At 31.4% G+C, this 25,204-nt stretch overlaps 1 protein-coding gene and 1 long non-coding RNA gene across 3 annotated transcripts; one reads left to right on the forward strand and one right to left on the reverse strand.

The window, feature by feature from the left end:
* Window positions 1-1,677: 1,677 nt before the first annotated feature.
* On the reverse strand, window positions 1,678-19,691 carry LOC145008029 (uncharacterized). Of its 2 annotated transcripts, XR_013663235.1 has the most exons (4): window positions 19,443-19,691; window positions 17,635-18,776; window positions 17,368-17,525; window positions 1,678-2,171 (listed from the first exon to the last, which is right to left on the reverse strand). It is a non-coding gene; the product is annotated as an uncharacterized LOC145008029 (long non-coding RNA). The 2 variants fall into 2 exon arrangements; XR_013663234.1 differs by lacking the exon at window positions 1,678-2,171 and having other exon boundaries at window positions 16,775-17,525.
* LOC145008028 (laccase-12-like) lies at window positions 16,618-19,068 on the forward strand. Its single transcript, XM_078966640.1, has 6 exons — window positions 16,618-16,758; window positions 16,859-17,010; window positions 17,086-17,330; window positions 17,411-17,539; window positions 17,620-18,579; window positions 18,657-19,068. The coding sequence occupies exons 1-6, from the start codon at window positions 16,660-16,662 to the stop codon at window positions 18,785-18,787; spliced, it is 1,716 nt and encodes a 571-aa protein (XP_078822766.1). The 5' UTR covers window positions 16,618-16,659; the 3' UTR covers window positions 18,788-19,068.
* Window positions 19,692-25,204: the final 5,513 nt, after the last annotated feature.

A 25,204-nucleotide genomic window follows, 5' to 3' on the forward strand; every position in this document is an offset into this window, starting at 1 on the left:
TACCTAAGAGTCGGGATGTTACACTGATATGTTGATGTAATTTTTCAATGGAATTGGTGTTTGAAAGAATTGAAATCTATCACGTCTTTGTTTCGAAAGAAATAGAATGAAATCCAATTAGAAAATTGATTGAATTTTTGAAAATTTCACTTATAGTAATTTTTATTTCAACATATAAGAAGGGTATTTTGGTCTTTTAGTAAAAAAGAGGTCATGAAATTGAATTCCTTCTAACCACCCTCAGAATGGAGAAATTTATCAACCATGTAATTGGGTCTGTATGGAAAGGAATATTTAATTATAATTTCATTCTATTTGATCATTAGGTAATATTTATAAACAAAGAAAGGAATTGAATTCTTTACACCAACCCTCTGAATGTTGAAATCCATCAAAAATGGAATTTGATGGAATTTAAAGAAATTAAATTGTGTCTATTTGGCAACCAAACAAATCATGGATGGAATCTTGAATTCCAATTACTGACTTGTGTTGTGATTAAATAAACAACTTCTGTATGAAACATGCCTTTGTGTTTAGCTTTTTTATGAACGTACAATTGAATACGTGGCTACATCTAGAGCCCTTCCAAGATTGTTTACATTATCCTATGACTCTACTATAAAATAACAATCTTAATCATGATAAATTTGGACACGTTCATCTTTCACTTCCAAATTGTATCAGGCCTTAAGAGCACGTGCACCTAAGTAGATTGTTATTTGTTGCATTTTTCATATTTAAATAGCATAGTCATTTACAATGTAACTCAATAAAATCTTCCTGTTTTTTCCAATTCTTTGGTGTTTCCAACCTCGAAAACGGGGATCTTCCCTAGTTTATTTACCAACATTCAGAAAACTCTCCCATTTTGTTTATATGTCACCTTTCCGATTTACCTAATTATTCATCTTTTTTTTTTTTTTAAATGTTATCGGTTGCTTTATGTCATAACATTTATCTTGTTAGTTTTTAGATTGACATTGAAAAAATAATAAACAACGTCACTAATTTTTACTTAAATAAATGGTGTGTAAGTAAATATTTATCATGTTTTACCTTAAACAAGAGACAACGTCACATATTTTCGTTTTCATGTTAACCTAAAAACGAAAAAGACAAATGTCGCGTCACAAAACAATTTGTAATTTCTTAAAAAGCTAGATATTTTGGTTAATATGAAAGATAACTAAAAATGTAAGAGTTTTTCTAAATATAAAAAAAATGTAAGGGCTTTTCTGAATGTTAGTAATATCAAATAATTATTTATTAATATTTTAATTATATTACATTTTAACTTAATCATGGTATGGGTAGCAATCAATGATACGGCAAAATAAAAATACATTACTTAAAATGAAATTAAAATTTGAATTTGTGTTCGTGTTGATGTGAAAACACAACGTTGTGTTGTGCTCAACATCTGATATGAAATTGACACAATTTAGTATTTCTTTTTCGTGTTTACCGTGTTTGTCATGTAATGTATGATTAAATATTACTTAAGTAAAGTAATTGTCATTTTATGTTATCATTGTCGTGTCATTTCATGTTAGTTATTTTCTAATTGGTTCGTTTTCGTGTTACTTAAAAAACACAACATTGTGTTGTGTTTGTGTTACAAAAAACTCTGACGTGTTAGATGAAAAACACAACACAATTGTCTGATGTAACGCCTCAAAAATCACGACCAATTTAAACTTTTCGAAACAACTCATTTACTATTAAAAGTGTTTACAAAACCATTTTTTCCAAAATATTATTTAAAATCAGAGTTGCCTAATATCAACAACATAAAATCGGGATGTGTACCGTCATGCATTCGCCTTCCCATGATCCTCGTAAGTACCTAAAACCATAACCTAAAAATTGTAAACCAACACTTAGTGAGTTTCCCCCAAAGTACCATAACATAAATATAACAAACAATAACATGCATGAATGAGCATTCAGACTGACTGGACTGCCTCGTAGGGCCTTCAGCCTATTTGGACTGCTCCTGAGCCTTCGACATGACTAGACCGCCTCGCAGGGCCTACAGCCTGTTAGGACCGCTCGTCGGGCCTTCTTCCTGATTGGACCGCCTCGCTGGGCCTACAGTCTATCCGGACCGCCCTGGGTAGCTTTGCCTTCAGCACAATACAGGACCGCCTCAACACATAACATGTCGACTTATACATAACAGATAAACATATAATTAGTCAACAGACAAACAAACATATCTACAGATCACTATTGTATGCTAACATCCTATATACAATGATACAGATCTAACAGATCACTACAACATAACATTCTATATACCAAGATACAAATCTAACAGATCACTATAGCATAACAACATCCTATATATCAGGATATAGATCTAACATATCATAACAGCATAACAAAATCCTTAGGATGACACGACGTATCAACTGGGGAACCTTCAACTATTTTGTTGATTTGTACCCATGTCGTGGCCAAGGAAGGCCACGACGTGGAGGGGAGCTGTTGGTAATTTTGACATTAGCATTGATCGTTGACTTTTTTATCAGTTTGACTTTTGATTAAACTTAGGTAGAATTGAGTATTTTACTAAGGATTGGTCTCATTTTGGATTTTAGGAAGCTTAGGTTGGATGTGTTATTGTTGAGGTACCTATTAAGCTTCTGTTGAGTAGTTCAGGTGAGTTGTTATCGATTTGATCTACTTATGTAGTTCTCAGCCTAACCTATTAAATAAATAAGTTAAACATGGGTTAACACATTTATAATAAAAAAAATAATTAAATTTAACTAATGATCACATCACCTAAATTAGTTTCAAACATAAATAAAATTTTAAAATACGACAAAAGCAAAATCTCAATTTACTAATACAAATAAATTGTTCAAATAACATTGAAAATGTTTAATTTCGAACTAATTTTGGAGCGTGAATAATGTTTTTGGCGCTAAGAAAAAAGATGAGAATTACGATTTCATTTTTTGTAAAACTTCAATAATAATATAACTTTATAGATTATAAATTAATTCTTATATTAATATATATATATATATATATATATATATATATATATATATATATATATATATATATATATATATATAAACTTCTTACCTTCCTACCAAAATTTTCCTTCTTATTTAATCTTGATTATATATATATATATATATATATATATATATATATATATATATATATATATATATATATATATCCCCTATTCTAATAAATAAGTAGATTTTTGCCACGTGGCATTCTCCAAGCCTCCCAAATTGAATTTTTCCCGCTCAAAATACCTAAGTGAATTTCCTTAAAAATCCCTTTAGCTTTAATGCATTTCAATCAAATGCGTTTCTTTTTAGACGTTTCTAATCTCCTACATTTAAGGCCAAAATCACTGATATCTTGCATCCATTTGATTCGGTTGCATGATTACTCATATATCCTTTCCAAAATAATTCAATGTTGTATGGATTTTGATTTTCTTCACCGTCTTCTATAGGGAACGATTTCAGTTTTTGTGGGTCAAAATTTTCAGTCATTGCCACAACCACTACCACCACAAAAGGAACCGACGGAGAAGGGAATTAAGAAATCCTGTTGACGCCTTGCTTCTACACCTTTGATTTCGACGAGATGGCGCAAATCCGTCTTCGTTCCAGATAATTCGCTTATGAACAAAGGATTGGAGGGTTCCAGACGGGAGATCGACTGCGACAGGGGCGAAAGACTTTTTTGTTGTTCAGATTTGTTGCTGTGTTCCAAGGTAAAAATGATTGGTTGTTTTCAATTTTTGCTATAATCTGATTTCATAAGGGCCTGTTGAAATTACTATTACTGATGTAGTTCCTTTTAGTACAACATTTCAATGTTGAAGAGTGAAAGCCTATGCTTATGTGTCCCTATATCAAATGGCAAACTGTAAGTTTCTCTAGGTTTGGATTCTTTTGTCGGGGCTCTGATCGAATGAGGACAACATTTTGTGTCGGAATCGAGGCTATGTATGGTTCCAGTTCTGTTCAGTAATTACAAGAGTGGGTAAAAAATTTCATTTGCTTTCTATATACCATATAGTTGTGTCTACAGTTACATATTAGGTGTTTGGGGAAATGCCTAACTGAAGTTATGCTTCATAATGACCCTTATATTCATTTTAATCCTTATGAAACTTTTTGGTTGAAATGTTATTTAACTTGATTACTTATCAGGTTTAACTGGCCTGGGGGGATGCTTTCTAAATCAATGTAAGTATCATAATTACTTAATTATTGATTTTTTCTGTGTTATGTTTAAGTATCTAAGAATATAATGACATTGATTAGGTGCAAGCATTTCATCATAGAAATAGAGTAAAGTGGGATGTTGTAAATATAATGAACAAATACTTGCTTTTCTTATGTGTATTTATATGCAAGTTTGATGTGTTTGTATGTGCGTGTGACTGAGCAAGTAATTCACTCATGGCTAGGCTTCAAGCTCAGAAAGTCATTTGTGATTCTTCAGAAACATAGTTTCACAAGAAATTTAATGGTAACTGTAATAGGAATCTTTAATTGATTTTCCACACCGTCTCGGATGCACCTTCATTATTGAAGCCACCTAAAATTCGTGAGTTGCTCATTGTTGATCTTAGGATTTAAAACTGTTGGTGTTACGAATTATTTGAAGAAACTGAAGAATCAAAAATCTGAATTTGTCTGCAAGACAGGAGCCTATTCATTGCATTTCATAGGTTTGTTTGACATGTAAGCAAAGTACCCCTTCAATGCTTTCGTGGTGAAATATTTTTTGACCCAAGTTTTTTTAATAAAATGTCTTAACGGGTGTTCTGATGCTTTGTTTGGATTTTGATACATTATTTCGATTGTAAGAGGTACTTTGTTCATATTGAAAATACGATGCAAGAAAACACCAATAGCAAGGTTTATAGTTTTCACAGTAAAAGCCAATTTATTCCTTTTAAAATTTGCAGCTGTAATTTTCTTATAATTTCTTTAAATGACAATGTAATTTTCAACCATTGCATATAATTTGCGTATTGGTATGTGTATTGTGAAGTATATAAACGTCTCCTACTACTACTTTGAAGTCCAAACCTATGATACAAATCTTCTAATATTAACTGCATGTTTTTAAGTTGTCCATTAACAACTACAAAACACACAACTCCCACTAAGTTAGAAGATATTCTTACCAACATCATCCAACAACATCCGATTCAGGTAACTTGTGCATGAAATACCTAATATGCCCTTCTATTGTTTTATCAATTTTTTGTGATATCTGCCCACACGCCTTTAGGTCCTAAATATAATATATTTTTCTTGGTCATATGTGTATAATTGGAAATTGACGTAGTATATGACTGGATATTGACATAGTATATGACTTGAGTTAAACTCTTCCAAATTAAGAGACAAGTAGGGGCTATGAACTTCATTATATTCATATGCAAGCAAGATGATTATATGGTTCTTGAGAGTTGTTATAGCTTTCCAATGCAGTATGCAAATGTATCAAAGTCTGAAAGGAAGTAATCGTAGTCATTGTTAATCCCATCGAAGTTATACTCTTCTAAAAGCCCCTCATTTCCATTGTCATAACCAGGTTTGCCCGCATCTGAATTTTGAGAATTATATAGATATCGCAGACAACTTTAATCTGTCTGGTAATCCCATGCATTTCTTTTCCCTTGATTTTGAATTAGTTTTTCCAACACTGTTAATACTTTCTCTTCAATGTGATTAAATCAACTTAGAATGAGCTTAACACATTCTAATCATATGTGTATGTTTATGTTCAAAGGAGTTCAGTGTATATACATATGCTCCAAATCTGATTAGAATGTGTTTATGATTGTGTATGTTTGTCGGCTCTTGAAACTACATTTTTTAAGTTACAAATCCATTCAAATACGATCTTCTTGACCAAAGTTTTTTAAAATATGTTTTTGTGTTTGAAATTTGATTATTTTTTCGTGTGGAAAATGCTTAAATATTGAATTTATTTTGCTTGAATCAAGTTTCATGATGTGTTTGTGTTCAAATATGAAAATATGATGGTTTTGTGTTCAATTTTTTTCTTAACATATTAATAAGTAGGTTGAATATTCATTTGTATCCGAGGGCTACACTTATTCAGATTTTCATCCTATTGTTAAAATCTTGGATGCCAAGAGTTAGGTAATACCAAAACTAAGCGGTCATTATTTTCACTCGCTTATGTCAGGTTGTTTAACTTCATATCCACTAATAATTTTTTAGTTTTTTGTTTCAGACTGCTGCTCAAGATGGTGTTAAGCTATGGGATCTTCGAAAACTAAGAAACTTTAGGGCTTTTACACCTTGTGATGAAAACACTCCAACATAATTTGGTAATTTCTAGCATCTTTAAATGTTTAGAGTAAATTACAATTTAGCACATATGCTTTGTTGATTCTTACTAATATGGTCTTTGAAAAGAGTCTTATAACCTTTTTGCCCTTGTAAAGTAGTTTTGTCAGTTACAGTAACGACTTGGATATTAAAGTTATAAAAATGAGTGTTTTACCACTACCTTGGGTTCGTCTGCAGTGAAGGGTATTTTGGTCATTAATAATGATAACTAGAACAAGGTTTATATGGTTGCGAAATGTGAATTCAAAATGGAATTGTATTAAAACATTTCCTGATCTTATCCAAATCATGCTTTTTTCTCACCTGTCTAATTTATTTTTCTATATCATTTTGGTAAATTTTATTAGCTAAAATTGAAAATACATGTAAGTTAAACTTTATAAAATTTGGCGCTGATGCAAATTACACAACAGTTGGGAATGTTGAATGGTATTTAACAGTCATTCTGGAGTTTACCATGAAATATGTTGATCCATAGTTAAAAATATATTATTTATCATCTTATATAATTTTATAGCTATATGATATTTAAATCCATGGTTACATTTTATATTTTAGAATGGCTTCGATGACATGAAATTTAACAAAACGACTACAAAATATTACTATATTATAACTTATATTGGTTTCAATCAAGTTTTTTTTTTTTATCTTTAAGTCTTGGTTTTTGTCAATAAATGTTTGTTGACCATAATTTTAGTCATTATAGTGAAAAAAATAGCAATGTACTTTCTTTTGGCTTTCAATATGAGCAATGTACTTTATTTTGGGTACATTAGAGCAACATACTTATATTATTTTACCCGTGAAATTCTTACAAGTTTTATTAGAACATATTGTTATTACCGCTAAAGAGATAAAACTACATTTGTGTATTTTTTTTTAAGCAATTACTGTTTATGTTAATATTTTTTAAAATGGACTATTTATGTTAATTTTTTTAAACAGTTATCATTTTGTTAATTTATTCAAAAAGGGACCATTTATGCATTTTTTTAAAGCTGGGACCATTTTTGCTAATATTTTAACGTGGACCATTTGTGCATTTTTTTAAATGACCATTTGTGTTATTATTATTTTTTTTTAATATGGGCCTTTTTTGTTTTTTAAAGAGGGAACGTTCCTGCTGGTTTTGTTTAAAAAGTGAACATCCATCACAAAAACATGTACCATTTTTGTTAAAAAAATTAACAAGGGCCATTTATGCATTTTTCTAAACATGGACCATTCATGTAATTATTTATGTATTATTACAAACATAATTATTTTATTTATTGAAATAAGACAATGGTAAGTTTTTATACAATAAAAAATAGGGCAAATAGGCCAAACGTTTAAACGTTTAATGTTTACAATTGATATTTAATTTTTTTATTAACCTTCTAATCTAATGAATAAGTAGATTTTTGCCACCCGATAATTCATAAGCCTTCCCCAAGCTAATTTTCCCGCTTAAAACATCTAAATAAAATTCCGCATTTGCCATGTGCTACTTTAAACCTTTGCCACTTAAAATCGAAATCCAACTTATTTTGACTCAAATTCGGATCCATGAATCCCATAAACCCATGTGTTTGTCTTGTGAGTGCGTCACGGCTTCCATGTATTTAATAAGAATAAAGCTCCAAAATTGATAATATGTTGCATTATACGAACAAATGACTTTTATAAAATAGCAGGATTCATATGTGTAATTAAATACTTACAAATTACAAAGTTATTAAAAAAATATAATATTAAAATTCATAAGTTTTTCTAAATTAATGATATATTATTTTATTACATAATTAATTTTTTAATTCTATTTAAAATTAACACTCGTGGATTCCACGGGTTTTAACCTAGTATATATATATATATATATATATATATATATATATATATATATATATATATATATATATATATATATAATCAAGATCAAATAAGAAGGAAACTTTTGGTAGGAAGGTAAGAAGTTTTTTTTCTACATATTTTTTTAGCGAACATACAAAATTAATCATTAGATGATTCAATAGTAAGATGATTCACAAGAAAAAATTCCCAAAAAAAACATCTACATGATTCATTTTTAAGTAAATTACGAAAAAAAAATCATTTTTTTTGACAATTTTAGTGAATAACAACGAAATCATTGTATAAATGAATCATCAGTGTGTTTTTTTGAGATTTTTTTTTCGTGAATCATGTTATTTTTGATTCATCTAGGGATTTATTTCTTTTGTTCGTCAAAAAAGTATGTAGAAAAAAAACTTCTTACCTTCCTACGAAAAAAAATTTCTTACCGGATCTATATCCTATATATATATATATATATATATATATATATATATATATATATATATATATATATATATATATATATATATATATATATATATATATATATTAAATGGATTGGTAGGTTGAAAATGAATTGATAACTTTTACTCAACTAAATCTGTTTAATTAAATGGTTACATGGGTTATCCCATTTATCATAAATGGATTGAAAATTTCAACCCAACTTGCTAATTTTAGGTTGGGTTTGTGGGTTAGATAATTTTTTATCAATTTTAGATTAGAAGATTCTAATCCACATCTAAGCAAAGAAAAGAGCATATGAACTTTTTTAGGACTACAATCTTATAAAAAATAAACAGTATGTAAATGCAAATGTCTGCACAACATAGACAAAAGAGGTCAAAAATATTTGCAGACAAAAAACAAACGCCACCTTAGATTACTTGTATTCACATTTCTTTATATTTGACTTTTTCGAATAATAACTCTATTTGAAAATTGTTAATCTTTGGCTGCATCTTGGGCAAACATAATAACCTTATTAAATATCAACTTGTTATTAAATGTCCAAAACAGAAACAAATTACCTAGAATTAGAGTGCTTAAGAAATCTTTATAAGCTTTATTTATTGTCCACGGTGTCCTTGATGTATGTTTTTTTGGTGACAACATAGTTCTAGTGGTTGATTATATGTCATACAAGAAGGGAAATCGATAGGTATAAAGGAGTACATGGGGGTCATGATTTTGATAATAGGAATGACAAGGGGCTTTCACTACTTGAGTTTGCAAATAAGCATGATTTGGTGGTATCAAACTCCTTTAAAAAGATGGATGTGTATCTAACTACCTTTTGAAAACGTGACCAATATGTGTCCATTGATTACAAGGATAACATAGTCGAATAACCTAAAAGAACCGATTTGTTACTTACAACAGAAGACCTAATCTGCTCTCACTCTCAGGAAGAATATGAACCCTAACTCTATCATTTCCAAATTTCACAACTAGAAAGATAAGAAGACTTCATGGCAATTTGCATTCCTAAGGAAGAAAAATATTGAAACATTTATGGTTGAGTAGATTTTTTAAGTCTTCATAAATAAAAATTTCCGACTTGTCCAATTGGTTGCAATATCTTTAACATGCTTAAAAGAGTCCACGTAAATAAAACCTACGATTGAAACCATCATTTGGACTCGATTTAGATTTTCTCTAAAACTAAAATAACTACTTAAAATATATTTCAATCATATGATTCATCAACATTTGAGAAATAACATCTTTTATCACCCTTTTTAATGCTTAAAGGTTTGAAGCTTAATTGAATGCAATATGATTTTTTAATTTAATTGTTTATTTTTGTTACATACATTTTTAAGACTCAAAAGTTTGAGTATTAATTAAATTAGGTATAAAACTTGTATATTACATGGGTTGATTAAATAAAATAAAATATTAAAATGTAAATAATAATTATTTTTTAAAATAAAATTTTGAAATAAAGAATGAAGAAATATATTAATTGTAATTTATTATAATATTTATTACATTTGATACTTTACATATATAAATATAAGATTATGTGGCTTTTTAATTTTAAAAATAAAAAAAAAACATAAATTGACATGTGAATATTATTTATTTTAAAAATATCACAAAATAACAAATATCAAAATTCATTATAAATTGACATATGGCAAAAAATACATTCGTTTAATAGAGATGATGTAATACGTTTTTTAATTTAATTGTTTACCTTTTTACATACATTTCTAAAAGCTTACATTGTAGATCTTCAATATTCTTTTACCCTTAGATTATAATTTTCTTCCAAACTTTTTATTTTGAGACTTTTTATGCTGTGATCATAAACTAATAATTGAGAATTTTCAATGTTGAAAAAGACTCTTAATTAGGAAACAGTTGATTAGTTACTAGGATGATCAAACTGGAAAAACTAGCTAACCAATTTTCCCATTTTAAGTTTAGCTTTAGAAAAATATCAAACCCACAAGTATCCATGAATACACATTTACTTATATCTCTACATCCTTTATAATAACCTTACAAAATATATAAATTAAAGAAACATTATATTTTGTCCTTGTAGATATTACTTTGTAAGATATTGACATATCTTGTGCACCGAAAGACAAAACTAGAACCCATAAATAGTTCGCACTATGACACAAAAAGTTTACTTGTGAACCGGTTGTTGGTTTGAAACTATTCCTAAACGTTTGGTTTTGGTTTGGTTGTATTATTCAAAAACTCCTAAAACAAAACCCTATAAAGTTTAACCTATGATAAAGTTTTACTTAAAACAAATTAAGGTACTCAAAAAAATATGATGGGCTTTGCTTTTCTTGGTCACTTGATCAATCATAACTCCTTTTTCTTGAGCATGCTTGTTAACAAGATCATGCTCAAATGGATTTACTCTATAAAACAAAATAAAATAAAATATTGGCATATGATTTCACATCAACTTTAGTCATTACCAACGGGTACGTTTAATTTACATTTTAATGTCGTATATATAAATGTAATTATGTAAACGAATTTACTTGGAACTAAAACGTTTGAAATGAACTCAAAAGGAAATCCTTGTTGGTCACAACCTAGGATATGATGATTATAAGCTAGCTCTTGCAAGAAAATATGCCTATTTCTCTCTTCAAACATAGATGAAACATGTTATACAATGCCTTAGGTGTGACAGTTTTCTATATGAATTTTCGTATGTAATGCCATAAAGATAGTCATCTGATAATGTCAATAATGTTGGCATCTATTTTTTGCATGTATTTACATTCATGATGCTAAGACATTTGTCAACGAAATAAAAATAATGATAAAACAATCAAAAAATAAATAATACAAAATTGGGTTTTGATTTTCATTTTTATGTTTCACCACTTAAACTAACAACTAGAATCAAATTAACATCAAAATACTATTAATACGAATCAAAATTTGTTGTTGTTGTTGTTGTTTTGAACAACTAAATATCTTAGAAACGATTGTGAGATCCTTTAATGATCTTCATTCCCTCAGTATCATTCCTTATGATACCACAGTAAGAGTGGTTGAAGATGTCATTTCTACTAGCTTCTGACATGATGTTTGGTTAGGGGGTTGGCTCTTAAAGATTGTATGTCTCGATTGTCTGCCCTTTAAACTGTTCGGGGGATTGTTCTGTGACGGATCGTCGAGGGATATATGGTTGAGTGTGTCATTAGCGACGAAGAGTTCAAGGTGGTTTTAAGCAAGAACAACTTATGGATCTCTTGCAATCCGTGGCTGAAGTGCAATTGCAACCTCTCAAGGATATGTGGGTATGGAGCCTAAATATTGATGGTCAATTTGCTGTTAGTGAAGTTCAAATGTTGTTGGATGATTTTTTTCCTACCCACGATTACTTGTGTCACAAGATGGAATTTTGTTGTTCTGCGTAAAGTGAATATCTTTATACGGTGTCTTGTTTTAGACCGTCTTTGGATTCAGAAAAAGTTGATTAAAAAGGGTATTGATGTTCACTTTGTGTCCGGTGTGTGGTATGCATCCTGAAGATATCATTCATTTGAATATGATATGTGAAATGGTTGTCAGAACTTGGAATGCAGTTTTTCGATGATTGGATTTGGATAACCCGATGGTCAATAGTGTCACAGAGCTTTTTTTATGGTTAGTTTTGATTAATGGAAACAGTATGTGTTATTTTGATGAATGGAAACAATATATGTTGCATTATTTGAAATTAAAGGAAATTTTGTACGATTAACTATAATGAGCCGTCATGGGAAATCTCCCCTACCTATTACATGTCACTGTTTAAAGTCCCTGTGGGTGTAATTGAATCTCTCGAAAAGATTTGTCGTGGATTTCTTTGGGGGTGGTGGTAAAGAGGGCAACTCAAAAATAAGGTGGGTGGCATGCGATAAGGTAGTTGTTTCTAAGAAGAAAGGTGGGTTGGGAAGTTGAATCACTACAGTCCCTTAATATCGCCCTATTGAAAAAATGGTGGTGGATGTTACGTACTAATCCTGTAATCCAGACTCATTATGGGCTGGTGTTATTAAGGGTATTCATCGCTTGTTGGATAAGCCATCTAATTACTTGTCTTGCAAAAGCAATGTAGACGTATGTAACAATATTGCTGGACTTAAAAAGGATATCCAGAAATTTGGATTGCAGGTCAATGATGTAACAAAAAAATTGGTCAGATCAGGGAACAACACACTCTTCTAGCTAGACGAATGGATTGGTGGGATGCCACTTAAAATGCGATTTCCTGAATTATATCGGTTGGAGCTCACTAAAAATGTAAAGTGGCAGATTGCATAAACTTAAACGGATTTGAATGGAAATGGAGTGTAGACATTGATGTCATCGGATTAACCCCTCTCTTATCTCAGCTCATCTTAGTAATAGCTCCATTCTCCCCTAGTAGTTTGGACGACTCTTGGACCTGCAACTTGGCTTCAGATGGTCAATTTTCAACCAATCTCATTTGTTTCAAGCTTGATCTCTATCCCTCCTGTCCGTTAAGTCCCAGAGTTCTATGGCTGAAAACGGTCCCAATAAAGGTCACTTGTTTCATATGGAGAGCTAGTATGGGTGGTATTCCCTCGGCGATGACATTGAAATCGAGGGAAGTTCCTATCGAATCTGATGTATGTGGATATTGCAATGAAACTGTGGAGGATTCAGATCACATTCTAGCTGGGTGCCAAGTAGCTAGCATCACTCGTAAATGGATTCTACAATGGCGTGGGATTGATGATCGACATATTACACAAACAGGTGAAATTCTAGACTTTGCTGGCTCTTGGGGACATTGTCCCAAAAAGAGGAAACTTTTTTTGACTATCTGTTATGGCATACTATAGTGGATATGGAGGAGTCGGAACAATAGGATATTCCTAAATACCAAGATATCCCCCACTATAGATGTTGATAATGTAATAGTTATGATATTTCTTTGGTGGAAACACAGGGGCGTAAAGAAAGATATCAAGTGGGTGTATTGGGTAGTTTCTCCTTTTTTATGTCTGTAATTGCTTCAAGTCTATTGTATGCTCTCTTTTCTGCTCCGTCTAGTATCTTGCTAGGCTAAGCTTTTTTTAATATATCATTTGCCGTTTCCAAAAAAAAAACTATAATGAACCTTTATTTATATACGACTGATTTTAATTAATATTGGATCCTCTTATGAAATAAATGACCAACTGATATCACCTATTTTAATTTAATAAACTTTTTTTTTTCCTTTAACAAAATACATTAATAAAAAATTATTCAGAACATATTCATGGATTTATTTGTATATGATTCATAACAACAAATATTGAATCATAAAATGATGATTAAATGATGATCTTATGGAAAGAAAAGATTTGATAAAAATTCATAAATACCAACCCACACCGCATAACACACTTACAAACTTACATATAAAGATGGAGGAAGGAATAAAAGATGTGGTGTGGCCATTTACTGTTTTAAAATTATTAATAATAAACAAATCATAATGAAAAAGAAGTAAATAAAAAAGTATGAATTAAGATTAAAATAGTCATTTTAAGTTGGACGAAAATTACAATAAAAGAATACCATATAAACTGTCCGAATGAAGATTACCCTAAACTACAAGGAGTAGATACAGTATGATAGTATTTGTAAATCAACCTCATGCTTTCTCATTACATTGATAGTCTATAAATATACAAAAGTCCCTAAATTGTATATGGAAATAATGACCGAGTAATAATAATGATAGTATCCTACATTCCTACCCCATACAAATTTAATATATTTATAGTGTCTATTAACCAACATCAATATTGGGCACTAAAATAACATGTTGAAATACTTTTCTCTTGACTCTAGAAATAGATCGGTGGGTGATGGATTTCATTTAAACTATGTTTGTTATGCTAGCTGAAAAACTAGTTTTTAGTTTATAAGTCAGCTTATCAATAAGTTATCTGAAGTAGTATCTCATAAACTAGATTATAAACTACTATAATATACTTTTATGTTCTTATCAAACACTAAATTGCAAAAACCTCGAAAAATAAATTAGTTTAAAGGCACATAAATTGATTTCAAATCTAAAACCAAATGCACTATGCAATCTTCATTAATTAATATTAAAGGAGTTCGATCAATAGATAATGAACGAACTAAATTATTTAGAATTAGAAAATTTACTTTTACTACTACATAATAAATCAACAGCCGACTAAAACTATTAGTAAACTTACTTAGTTTCACTTAAACTAAAGATTACACATGCATAAAGTTGTACTCATGACAAATTTAACTGTTACACCATGTGATGTGGTTCACATGTTACATAAATTAATCAAACATGTCATAAAAGAATAGGTTGACTACCATAACTAATTAATATGCTATATCATGATACCATCGATAATTTTGCACATCTCACAATATATACAATATTATCTTTTAGTCGAGTTTTATTTTGGAAAATGTTAGCAATTCGATAATAATAATAATAATAATAATAATAATAATAATAATAATAATAATAATAATAATGTTTTTGATATACAATGTGTTTCTATATCATCTTAGATACTATGTAAGATACTATCAATTTTTTTTTTACTATTTAAACCAACATAGTCATCAGTTAAGCTAAAATTTACAAAAAATGATTAGAATTGTTACATAAAATGATAAATAAAGATAGTTTGTTATATCAACTTGTTGAAAAAAAGTATGTTGCAATTCATTAGAAAGGTTTTTTAAACTTGAAACATGAAAGGGTCCATCCCATAATTTTTGGTGTGTACGTTTTTGGGGGTCAAATAAAAAGGCAGAAAGACTTTTCCTCGAACAATAATTTGAAAAAATAAAAGTAGAACAAAGGATCCAACTTTGGATGGACAATCCACCAAACAAGGCAGGAGGGACATAATAATGAACCTATCTTTGTCATCACTAACTAATTTTGTTGTTAAACCCCCAATCTAACAACATCTCACCTAAGCATGACTTTTTTTTACCAAATAAATGACATTTATTTCAAAATAACTATAATATTTTCCTAATTATAATGTTAATTATGTATGATTAGTAACCAAGTAAGATATTTTTGGGTCTATATTAAAAGCTCGTACTTATTTTATTATAGTATTAAGGTATCTACTAATACTTATATTTTCTTTTGAAGCTATTATGTGGAATAGAAAAACATGCAAGTAATTTAGGTTGTATTGAACATGTTCTTTTTTGGTAACATCATTAGCACCGATTTAAAAAATATAAAGCAAACAATTATTCTAAGATGGTGTTTAAATTATATTATAATATGAAATAAATGTTTTCAAAAGTGTAATACAAAAGATTAATGATTGTGATAAACACGGAAAATAGTCCTTTTACCTTTGACGTCAACTCATTCATTGGTTTACTTTTATTTAGGGATTGAGTCATGGACACTAAAAGTCAAAAAAACATATTTACTTCGCTCTATTTTTTTAATGGTAAAATAAGCTTTCCCAACAACTCAATGTTAACAAACTTGATTGTACCCCTTTCGTGCTTTATTCACATTCTCACTTTTTATTATAGATCATATCAATTTTTTTCACAACTTATTCATTAATCAAAATAACAACTATTTGTTAGATTCAATGAATGTGAAACCTATAATTTGTTCATTCTCTGATAAACTAACAGTGATATATAGTCAAAATTCTAAGAAATCTAAATAATAGTAAATAAAGTCCATTTGGTAATCTACTAACTAACTTCTGTTAAGAAAATAATTATGAAAAATCTGTTAACAAGCATTCATGTTAACCACATATGTTGTAGGTCAGTGGGTGCACCAACTTGGGTTGAACTCAGTTTCATTATCACCCATGCACCATAACCAACTTTACCATTTCCTATATAAGTAACCACTTCTTATTTCTCACAATCCCACAACTCATCTATTCCTCTAAGCACAATGGCACTTGTGTTCACCACCACTTTACTAAGCTTCTTGCTTCTAGTTTCAAGTTTTGGATATTTAGCAAACGCAAAGACTCACAACCATGACTTTGTCGTATGATTAATCTCTCTTTCTATTTTTTTTTTTATTTTTTTTTTAATGTATTTGTTACGTTTATTTTGTAACAATGCCAAGTGTTTTACATAATGTTTAGGTTCAACAAACAAATATCAAGAGGCTATGCAAGACACATAATTCCATCACGGTCAACGGGCAGTTCCCAGGTCCGACCTTGGAAGTCAACAATGGCGACACTTTAGTGATACACGTTGTCAACAAAGCTCGATACAATGTCACCATTCATTGGTATAACTACATAACCATATTCTCATTTCTATTTAGATAAAACGATTTTATTTATTTATGTTTGTGATTATTCAGGCATGGTGTGAGACAAATAACAACAGGATGGGCAGATGGACCTGAGTTTATCACACAGTGTCCGATTAGACCAGGAGGGAGTTACACCTACCGGTTCACTATCTCAGGGCAAGAAGGGACACTTTGGTGGCATGCACATAGCTCATGGCTTAGAGCCACTGTTTATGGTGCTATTGTTATTCACCCTAAACTAGGAGATTCCTACCCCTTTCCTAAACCCAAACGTGATTCAGTCATTGCTCTTGGTATAAACTTTATAACTATTCATAAATACATATATACCTGATGATTCATGACTGATGTAATGAGATGATGACATCATCAGGTGAATGGTGGGATGCAAACCCGATAGATGTTATCAGAGAAGCCACAAGAACAGGAGCAGCTCCAAATGTTTCGGATGCTTATACCATCAATGGTCAACCTGGTGATCTTTACAACTGCTCAAGCAAAGGTTTGAAAAAATTGTCACATTAACTAAATCTAATTAGTAAAAATTACGAAAATAATAACCTGAAATTGCTTTCAATGTAGATACGGTTATCGTACCTATTGATTCAGGGGAGACGAATCTCATTCGGGTGATCAATGCAGCTTTAAACCAACAACTTTTTCTCACCATAGCCAACCATAAACTTACTGTGGTGGGAGCAGATGCTTCATATGTAAAACCATTCACGACCTCAGTCCTGATGCTTGGTCCAGGTCAAACGACAGATGTACTCATCAAAGCTGACCAGGCGCCAGCTAGATACTACATTGCTGCACGTGCGTACGCCAGTGCACAAGGTGCACCATTCGACAACACCACCACAACCGCCATTCTGGAGTACAAAACCGCCACGTGTACCGCCGCCAAGTGCGCCACGTCAAAGCCGATCATGCCGCCTCTCCCGGCATATAACGACACCGCCACGGCCACCGCCTTCACCACCAGCTTCAGAAGCCCGGGAAAAGTGATGGTTCCGACTGAAATTGATGACAGTTTGTTCATTACAGCAGGGTTAGGGATCAATCAATGTCCACCAAAAACTAGGGCGAGAAACTGTCAGGGACCAAATGGGACCCGCTTCACTGCCAGCATGAACAATGTATCGTTTGTGCTCCCGTCTAACTTCTCCTTGCTTCAAGCACATCAACAAAGGGTTCCCGGAGTTTTTACTACTGATTTTCCGGCGAAACCTCCGGTGAAGTTTGATTACACTGGGAATGTGAGCCAGTCTTTGTGGCAGCCTTCTCGTGGGACAAAAGTCTATAGGTTGAAATATGGGGCAAGAGTGCAGATCGTGTTGCAAGGAACGAACATCTTCACAGCTGAAAACCACCCGATTCATCTTCATGGATATGATTTTTATATACTTGCAGAAGGTTTTGGAAACTTTAATCCGAAAACAGACACTGCTAAATTCAACCTTGTTGATCCGCCTCTCAGAAATACAGTTAGTTTACCTGTCAAAGGGTGGGCAGTTATTAGATTTGTTGCTGATAATCCAGGTAAAGAATAGATTAAAAAACAAAAAAAGTAACAAAGGTTGTTGTTCGATTTGACAATTTCTTGTTTATTTTTTCAGGTGCTTGGATTATGCATTGTCACTTAGATGTTCACATTGGGTGGGGTTTGGCGATGGTGTTTCTTGTGGACAATGGAATTGGACCAATGCAGACATTGGAGAAACCACCACCGGATTTACCTGTGTGTTGATAATATTGGCATCAAATTAGTAACAACAATAGCTAGCATTCTTGTTGTCTAAAATTATGAGTGTTAAATGTCTTTCCCCCCACATTGGGGATATTCCTATTTTTCTATTCTTGTTTTTGTTACCCTTTTTTTTCTCTGGTTTTTGTCATGGATAGCACTATAGCAGACTGCGCCAACTAAAGATGGTGGCATATTTGGCAGATGGATATATTGTACTTTATAATCAGAAGTTGAACACAAAGATTTGTTTCCAAAGTAATGACAAGATCATGATTGTATTAGCATGCTATTCTGTTTTGATTTCACCAGCTTTATCTCTGTCAAAGGTTTTATAATTTATACATACATTGTTGTTTGTTCTCCAGGGTTGTGTACTTGTGTTATGTTCGAACTAAAAGAAATGTTTTGCTAAAGCAATGATCTGTTTTTCAAATGATTAAATAGCTATAAAGGTTAAAAGTTAAAACCTCACCCATCAAAAGCACAAAAGCAACATACATGTGAAAAGATGTTTATCAACATTGATGGCCTAATAAATCAAAATCTTAAGACAGTTCTTGAAAATAAAACATGCCACTTCTAAATGAAGTTTTTGTACTTCAACAGAGAAACAGAGAGTTGGATATATATTCAAAAGGGAGTAGTCAATTAGTACCTTAGAGATCACTCAAGGCCCATGCTTTAAGGGCTATGATATACAACCAGTGGTGGTCTTAGAAACTTGTACCAAATCTACAATGCATACATGCTGCTAATACTCGAACAGTGAGAGAGAACTATATGTGCCATGTCGCTCAATTGTACCACATTCAACTTAAGAGAGAAACTCTGAGGTAGCTTTGATGCACGTAAGAAGCCTAACTGAGATTTTATGATCCAGAAAATAATGAATTCTCATTCAGTTGTGATGATCTCTTGAATCACACAATAAGAGCTATATACACATATGTAGTACAACTGAAGTACACCAACAACTAATCATCTACCTATGTAGTACTTATCAGCTAAAACATAAACCAACCAAAAAATTAACTGGTATAGAAGGTTTGTAACCACTTAAATCCACCAAACTAGCAATCAGACAATCAAGTAGATCAAATAGATAATTTGGACTAGGTCAATAGGTCATGGTCTCCGGTTATGCAACATAAGGAATAGTAAGGGGATCGACTAAAAAGCGGTTATAGACATTTTTTAGGGTTGAATTCCAAAAATTAGACACAAAAAAATACCATTTCCGGGTATAAACATGGATTCTGCGGAGGTGAGCTCCGAAGGCTCTGCGGAATCCACTGTAGCTCTGCAGAATGGCAAAATCGTAATTAAATCAAAGGTATTAAAAAAAAACCTTGATAAACAGTTCCGCGGAGCTGCTAAAGAGGTTTGCAGAACAATTCATCGAGGGTTTTTTTTCTTTTCCGTTAATACCTCTAATTTAATTATGATTTTTGTCATTCTGCAGAGCTACATTGGATTCCGTAGAGCCCTCGGAGCTCACTTTCACGGAATCCATGTCTATACCCGGAAATGCGGTTTTTTGTGTCTATATTTTGGAATTCAACCCCAAAAAATGTTTATAGCCGGTATTTTCTCGACTAAAAACTTTGGGTTTAACTTGGCAATATGATTCCCCGACATCTAGGATTTGTAATCGTTGCATACATTATGGATAGTATTAATATTAAATCGTAATACTGAATATGAATTGTTTAAATTAACTCTGTATTCGGCGTTTTAAAAACTATTAGCTTAGGTGTGGTCGATTACGAACTACGTTGACCTTTTAGTAAAGTTTTACTCAATGGTAGATTTGATGTAATGGAAGCTTCGATCACTGAGATGAATATTTCCGTAAGCATTTCTCTAGTTTGGAGACGTAAATTCTACTTATATTAAGCACAATGTCGTTCATTGTTTACTAAAAGTCCGTAATGGAAGCTTCGATCACTGAGATGAATATTTCCGTAAGCATTTCTCTAGTTTGGAGACGTAAATTCTACTTATATTAAGCACAACGTCGTTCATTGTTTACTAAAAGTCTAAAACAACGCGTATGAAACCAGGAAGATGATAGATGTACATGCATACCATTAAGAATGACCGATGATTCGAGACGTTTTTTAATAGAATTTTTGTTTATGGGGGTGTTCGGGCATGGTTGAAACTATGAAAATTAAGCCATCCCAAATGAGAATTTGAAAGGTCATTATTTTGTGGTTTGGGCTAGGCAATCATTTGTATAAGTCTTGATTAGTTTTTGGTCGTGTTTTAGTTGTTTTATTTGAGTTTACGGTAGATCTAGTGTGTACGGTCGTAAACCTGTTTACGGCCAGATACCCCTATTTAAAGGGCTTGTCAGTGTCGTGTCAGAGTTGTTGACGAATCAGTGAGTCTCTACAGTGTACGGCCCCAAGGTGTATTAGACGTTTATTCGATATATAAAACGTGTGCATGTTTGGATTGATTATGTTCTCTACTACATTCTTGTTTGATCGATTGGTGTTTGTTTGATCACTGTTTGGATTCTCAGTTTTGGGACATACATAATTTAACAGTGAGTGTCGATGAGGTGAACTTCGATGCATTAAACCCATCAATGTGGTTTAAGTTTAATGGGTTTAATGAATTGGGGTTTAATTTATATTTTATTAATAATTTATTTATTTTATATTCGTTAATCTAATTTATTAAATAAATTTATATTATAATATTCTAAACAATAAAAATATTTAAATTTTAAAAATATTCTAAATCAAAGACATGTGGCAATTTTTAATTAATAATTTGTAACTCTTAATTTCTAGTTATAGTTTTACCTGTTAATATTATTTATAAAAAAAATTATAAAATGATCATATGACAATCCATTAAATTCTTAAGAGTTTAATGGAATATAGAATTTAATCATTAATAGATATAATGATATGGTTAGTGAAATGTTGATGTGGCATTTAAGAGTTCAATGCATTAAAGATAATCTCAGAATTGTCAAAGTGCAAAATATGATCATTTGCTTAAGCCATCTCCAATGGTAGCTTAATAGGGAGTTTAATCTCATTAAACTTAAAATCCAGATTGTGGGTTAATGACATGACACTCATAGAATCAGGAGTTCAATCCTCATTAAACTTTACACACACACACACTCTCTCTCCATATATACACACATAAATGATGTAACAATCCATTAAATTGTATGAAGTTTAATGGAATGTAGAGTTTAATAGATAAAATTGTATAGTGAATGAAATGCACATGTAGCAATCCATTGAACTCATATGAGTTCAATGCATCATCATTTTTTTCCTTTTTTTTTTTAATTTCAAAAACAAATATAATTTTATAAAACGTGCTATTTAAATAAAACATAATATTTCAATTAAGCATAAAATCAAATTATCCGCGAAGTAATCTTGGTATAGGCATTCATGTCTTTTTTCACGATTTCTGTTTAACATCACACGTTTTGTTAGTATATGGGTTACATCTTGTTGCAATAGCTTGTTAGTGCCACTACTAGAAAAATACTCTTTAAGGACACGCATTACGTGTCATAAAAAGGTACAAATGACACGCAAATGTATGTCAAGGAACGCCATGTCATATAGGAAGATGGCACGCATTTGCTTGTCATAACCTTATGACATGCATTTATGATACACAATGTGTATTATTAAAGCCCATGTCAAGGAAGGCCAGGTCATAAATGAAGATGACACAAATTTTTGCGTATCATAATTTTAAATGTTTTAAAAAAATTATTTATAGATTTACTAATTTTCAAATTAAATTTTCATTTAATGTCTCATAATAGAAAATAAAATATCATATACAAAAATACAATCCATTACACAAAATTTAATGTCATTCAAATAATCGTTCCAATGTTAGACAAATGCAATACATCAAATGTTACATGTTACATGTTATGCTTGTGGTGTTATTGGCCACAGAAAGTGTTTCTGCCCTACTCTTACCAGCCAAATCGTGGGAAGTCAAGCTTCCGTTCAACAACCAGTGGGTACTTCAACCCAAAAGGAGGAGGTGTCTAAAGCTAAAGGTCGTGCATTCCAGATTACTCCAGAGGAGGCACGCGAGGACCCAAATGTTGTGACTGGTACATTTCTCGTCAATTCCAAACCTGCTCACATGTTATTTGATTTTGGTGCCTCATATTCTTTTGTGTCTCGTGAATTTGCGCATTCTTTTCAAATTGCTTGTTATGCACTCGCCGAACCGTTTCATGTAGATACCACAGGAAGTGTATCATTACTTGCTAATAAAGTCTATAGAGATTGTGTCATAGAAATTGAAGGTTATAATTTTCTTGCCAACCTGATTCCTATCTCCCTACCCAACTTTGATATCATTCCCAGCATGGATTGGTTGTTAAAAAACCCTGTAGAACTCTTGTGCTACGAAAAGATGGTGCGCATTCCTATCGAAGGGGAGGATCCTATTTATTTCTACGATGAACAAAGACTTTAAATCTAAAAAATAATCTATTTCCTAAAATCTCGTAAATTTATATCGAAGGGGTGTTCTACTTATCTGGCATAACAGTTGATATCTCAAAAGAAGGGAGAAAATGATAAAGGATGATCCCATTGTTAATGAATATCTAGATGTATTCCCTGGACTTCCCTCGGATAGACAAGTAGAATTCCAAATTGACCTTATACTATTATAGGGAAACTTTCATATGCGAATTATACCACGACAACATTTTATCTTTTGAAATAGGAAATGATTTATGTATTTATGTAAATCAGACACTCGGCTTATACTATATTTATATTTGTCGGTTTTGGCACTACAAAAACTATACTTTTCATAACAAGTGAACATTTTCACTAGGAATTGTTATACTAACGAAACACACTTTTAGAAAACTATAATAGGTATAGTTTTACGAGAATACTATGAACTTTTACATACATGGAAATACTATTTCAAGAATTTACTTTCATATACAAGGACAAACGAACATTTTCACACGTAAAACTGTTTTATACTAAGTTTTGTGAGACATTAAACTTCACGTACGCTCGAGTACACATTTCAAGTCCTGTATTATATACCAGAATCCCTTGGAGGGGGAGCATGGTGTTTGTGTATAGATCTATACGGGATTAACAACTCCGCACCCTGACTGTTAACTATAGTACACCATTTGGGGTGACAAACGTCAGAACATTCCAACGCCTGAAGAACGTTGTGTATAGGAATTCCTTGTCAATAGCATGGTTATAAAACTCACATAGAGTATTAAAAACACATTTATTTACGGGGTTTTTCAGATGAAATGGAGGTTTTATACGAAAATAAATTCATTTACTTTATGCATGAAAAACTCAATTGTGATATAAGTTTTAAACTTCTAACCACTACTCATAGATGGAAAAACATCAACTTTTTAACATATATTGGTCTTGATTTAAGGCTACGTTTATACCAGTAGGAAATATGGGATTTTCTAGAAACTAATTGTAACGCCCGGGTTTCAGGGCTAAGCATTTTTATCAAGTAATAGTCTAGGTCAACTATTGTAACTCTTTTTGAAGTAATAAATATGAAATATTTGAGTATTATGTGAATTATGTGTGTTTGTGTGTTTATTGTTTAATTATGAATGTATAATTAATAAAGAATAAAATGAGCGTCAAAATTAAAGTGTGAGATAATCCCGATATCTCTACATAAAGTTGTAGAATATGTCTCAAGGTTTCCGTACATATAAAGAACGTCGAAATCCGAGCTATAACGAAGAAGTTATGGCCCGCCGAAGTTTTACGGCAAAACCGGCACGACACCGAGAGACGTAAATAGTGAATTTACGATAGAAGACTTTTTAGCCTTAGCAATCTAAACAAAAGTCGTAGAATATGTTAAACTAAGAACATCGATAAAAAGAACGCCCAAATCTGACTTCGTATGAAGAAGTTATGAGATTTTAAACAGATCAATCCTGTCCCGGCCTGTTAAAAATATAACTTTAAAAATAAAGTCAAAATTAGCCGACGGAGTCTAAACGAAAGTTGTAGAGTATGCCTCCACCTACGCGTGGATATAAAGAACGTCAAAAACGGAGTTCGTATGAACGAGTTACAAATTATAATAGCATATTTACGTATTAAAATAAAGTATAAATCATGTATACGTACACATATATATACATATGTATATATCATTAGAAAGGTATCGACGATGCGGTCATTATAAGACTAATATTGAGTTCTTTCGACATTAGTTTAGTACAAATATCATTAAATCCATTTAAAATAGTATTATAGAGGAGTGTTTAGTTGTTTATATAACTAAAAGGTCATTAAGTAATTATGGAGGGTAGTTTTTGAAAATTCAATTAGTATAAATAAGAGCCTTGGGCTCTCATATTTCTTGCACCATTCTCTTGAT

Source organism: Lactuca saligna, chromosome 8, assembly GCF_052625555.1.
Source record: "Lactuca saligna cultivar CGN05327 chromosome 8, ASM5262555v1, whole genome shotgun sequence".
Classification (NCBI taxonomy): Eukaryota; Viridiplantae; Streptophyta; class Magnoliopsida; order Asterales; family Asteraceae; genus Lactuca; species Lactuca saligna.

Coding starts and splice junctions, on each gene's coding strand:
- LOC145008028 (XM_078966640.1), top strand. CDS start 16,660: ATGGCACTTGTGTTCACCACCACTTTACTAAGCTTCTTGCTTCTAGTT. Junction 17,011..17,085: donor TACAATGTCACCATTCATTG/GTATAACTACAT, acceptor GTGATTATTCAG/GCATGGTGTGAGACAAATAA. Junction 18,580..18,656: donor ATTTGTTGCTGATAATCCAG/GTAAAGAATAGA, acceptor TTATTTTTTCAG/GTGCTTGGATTATGCATTGT.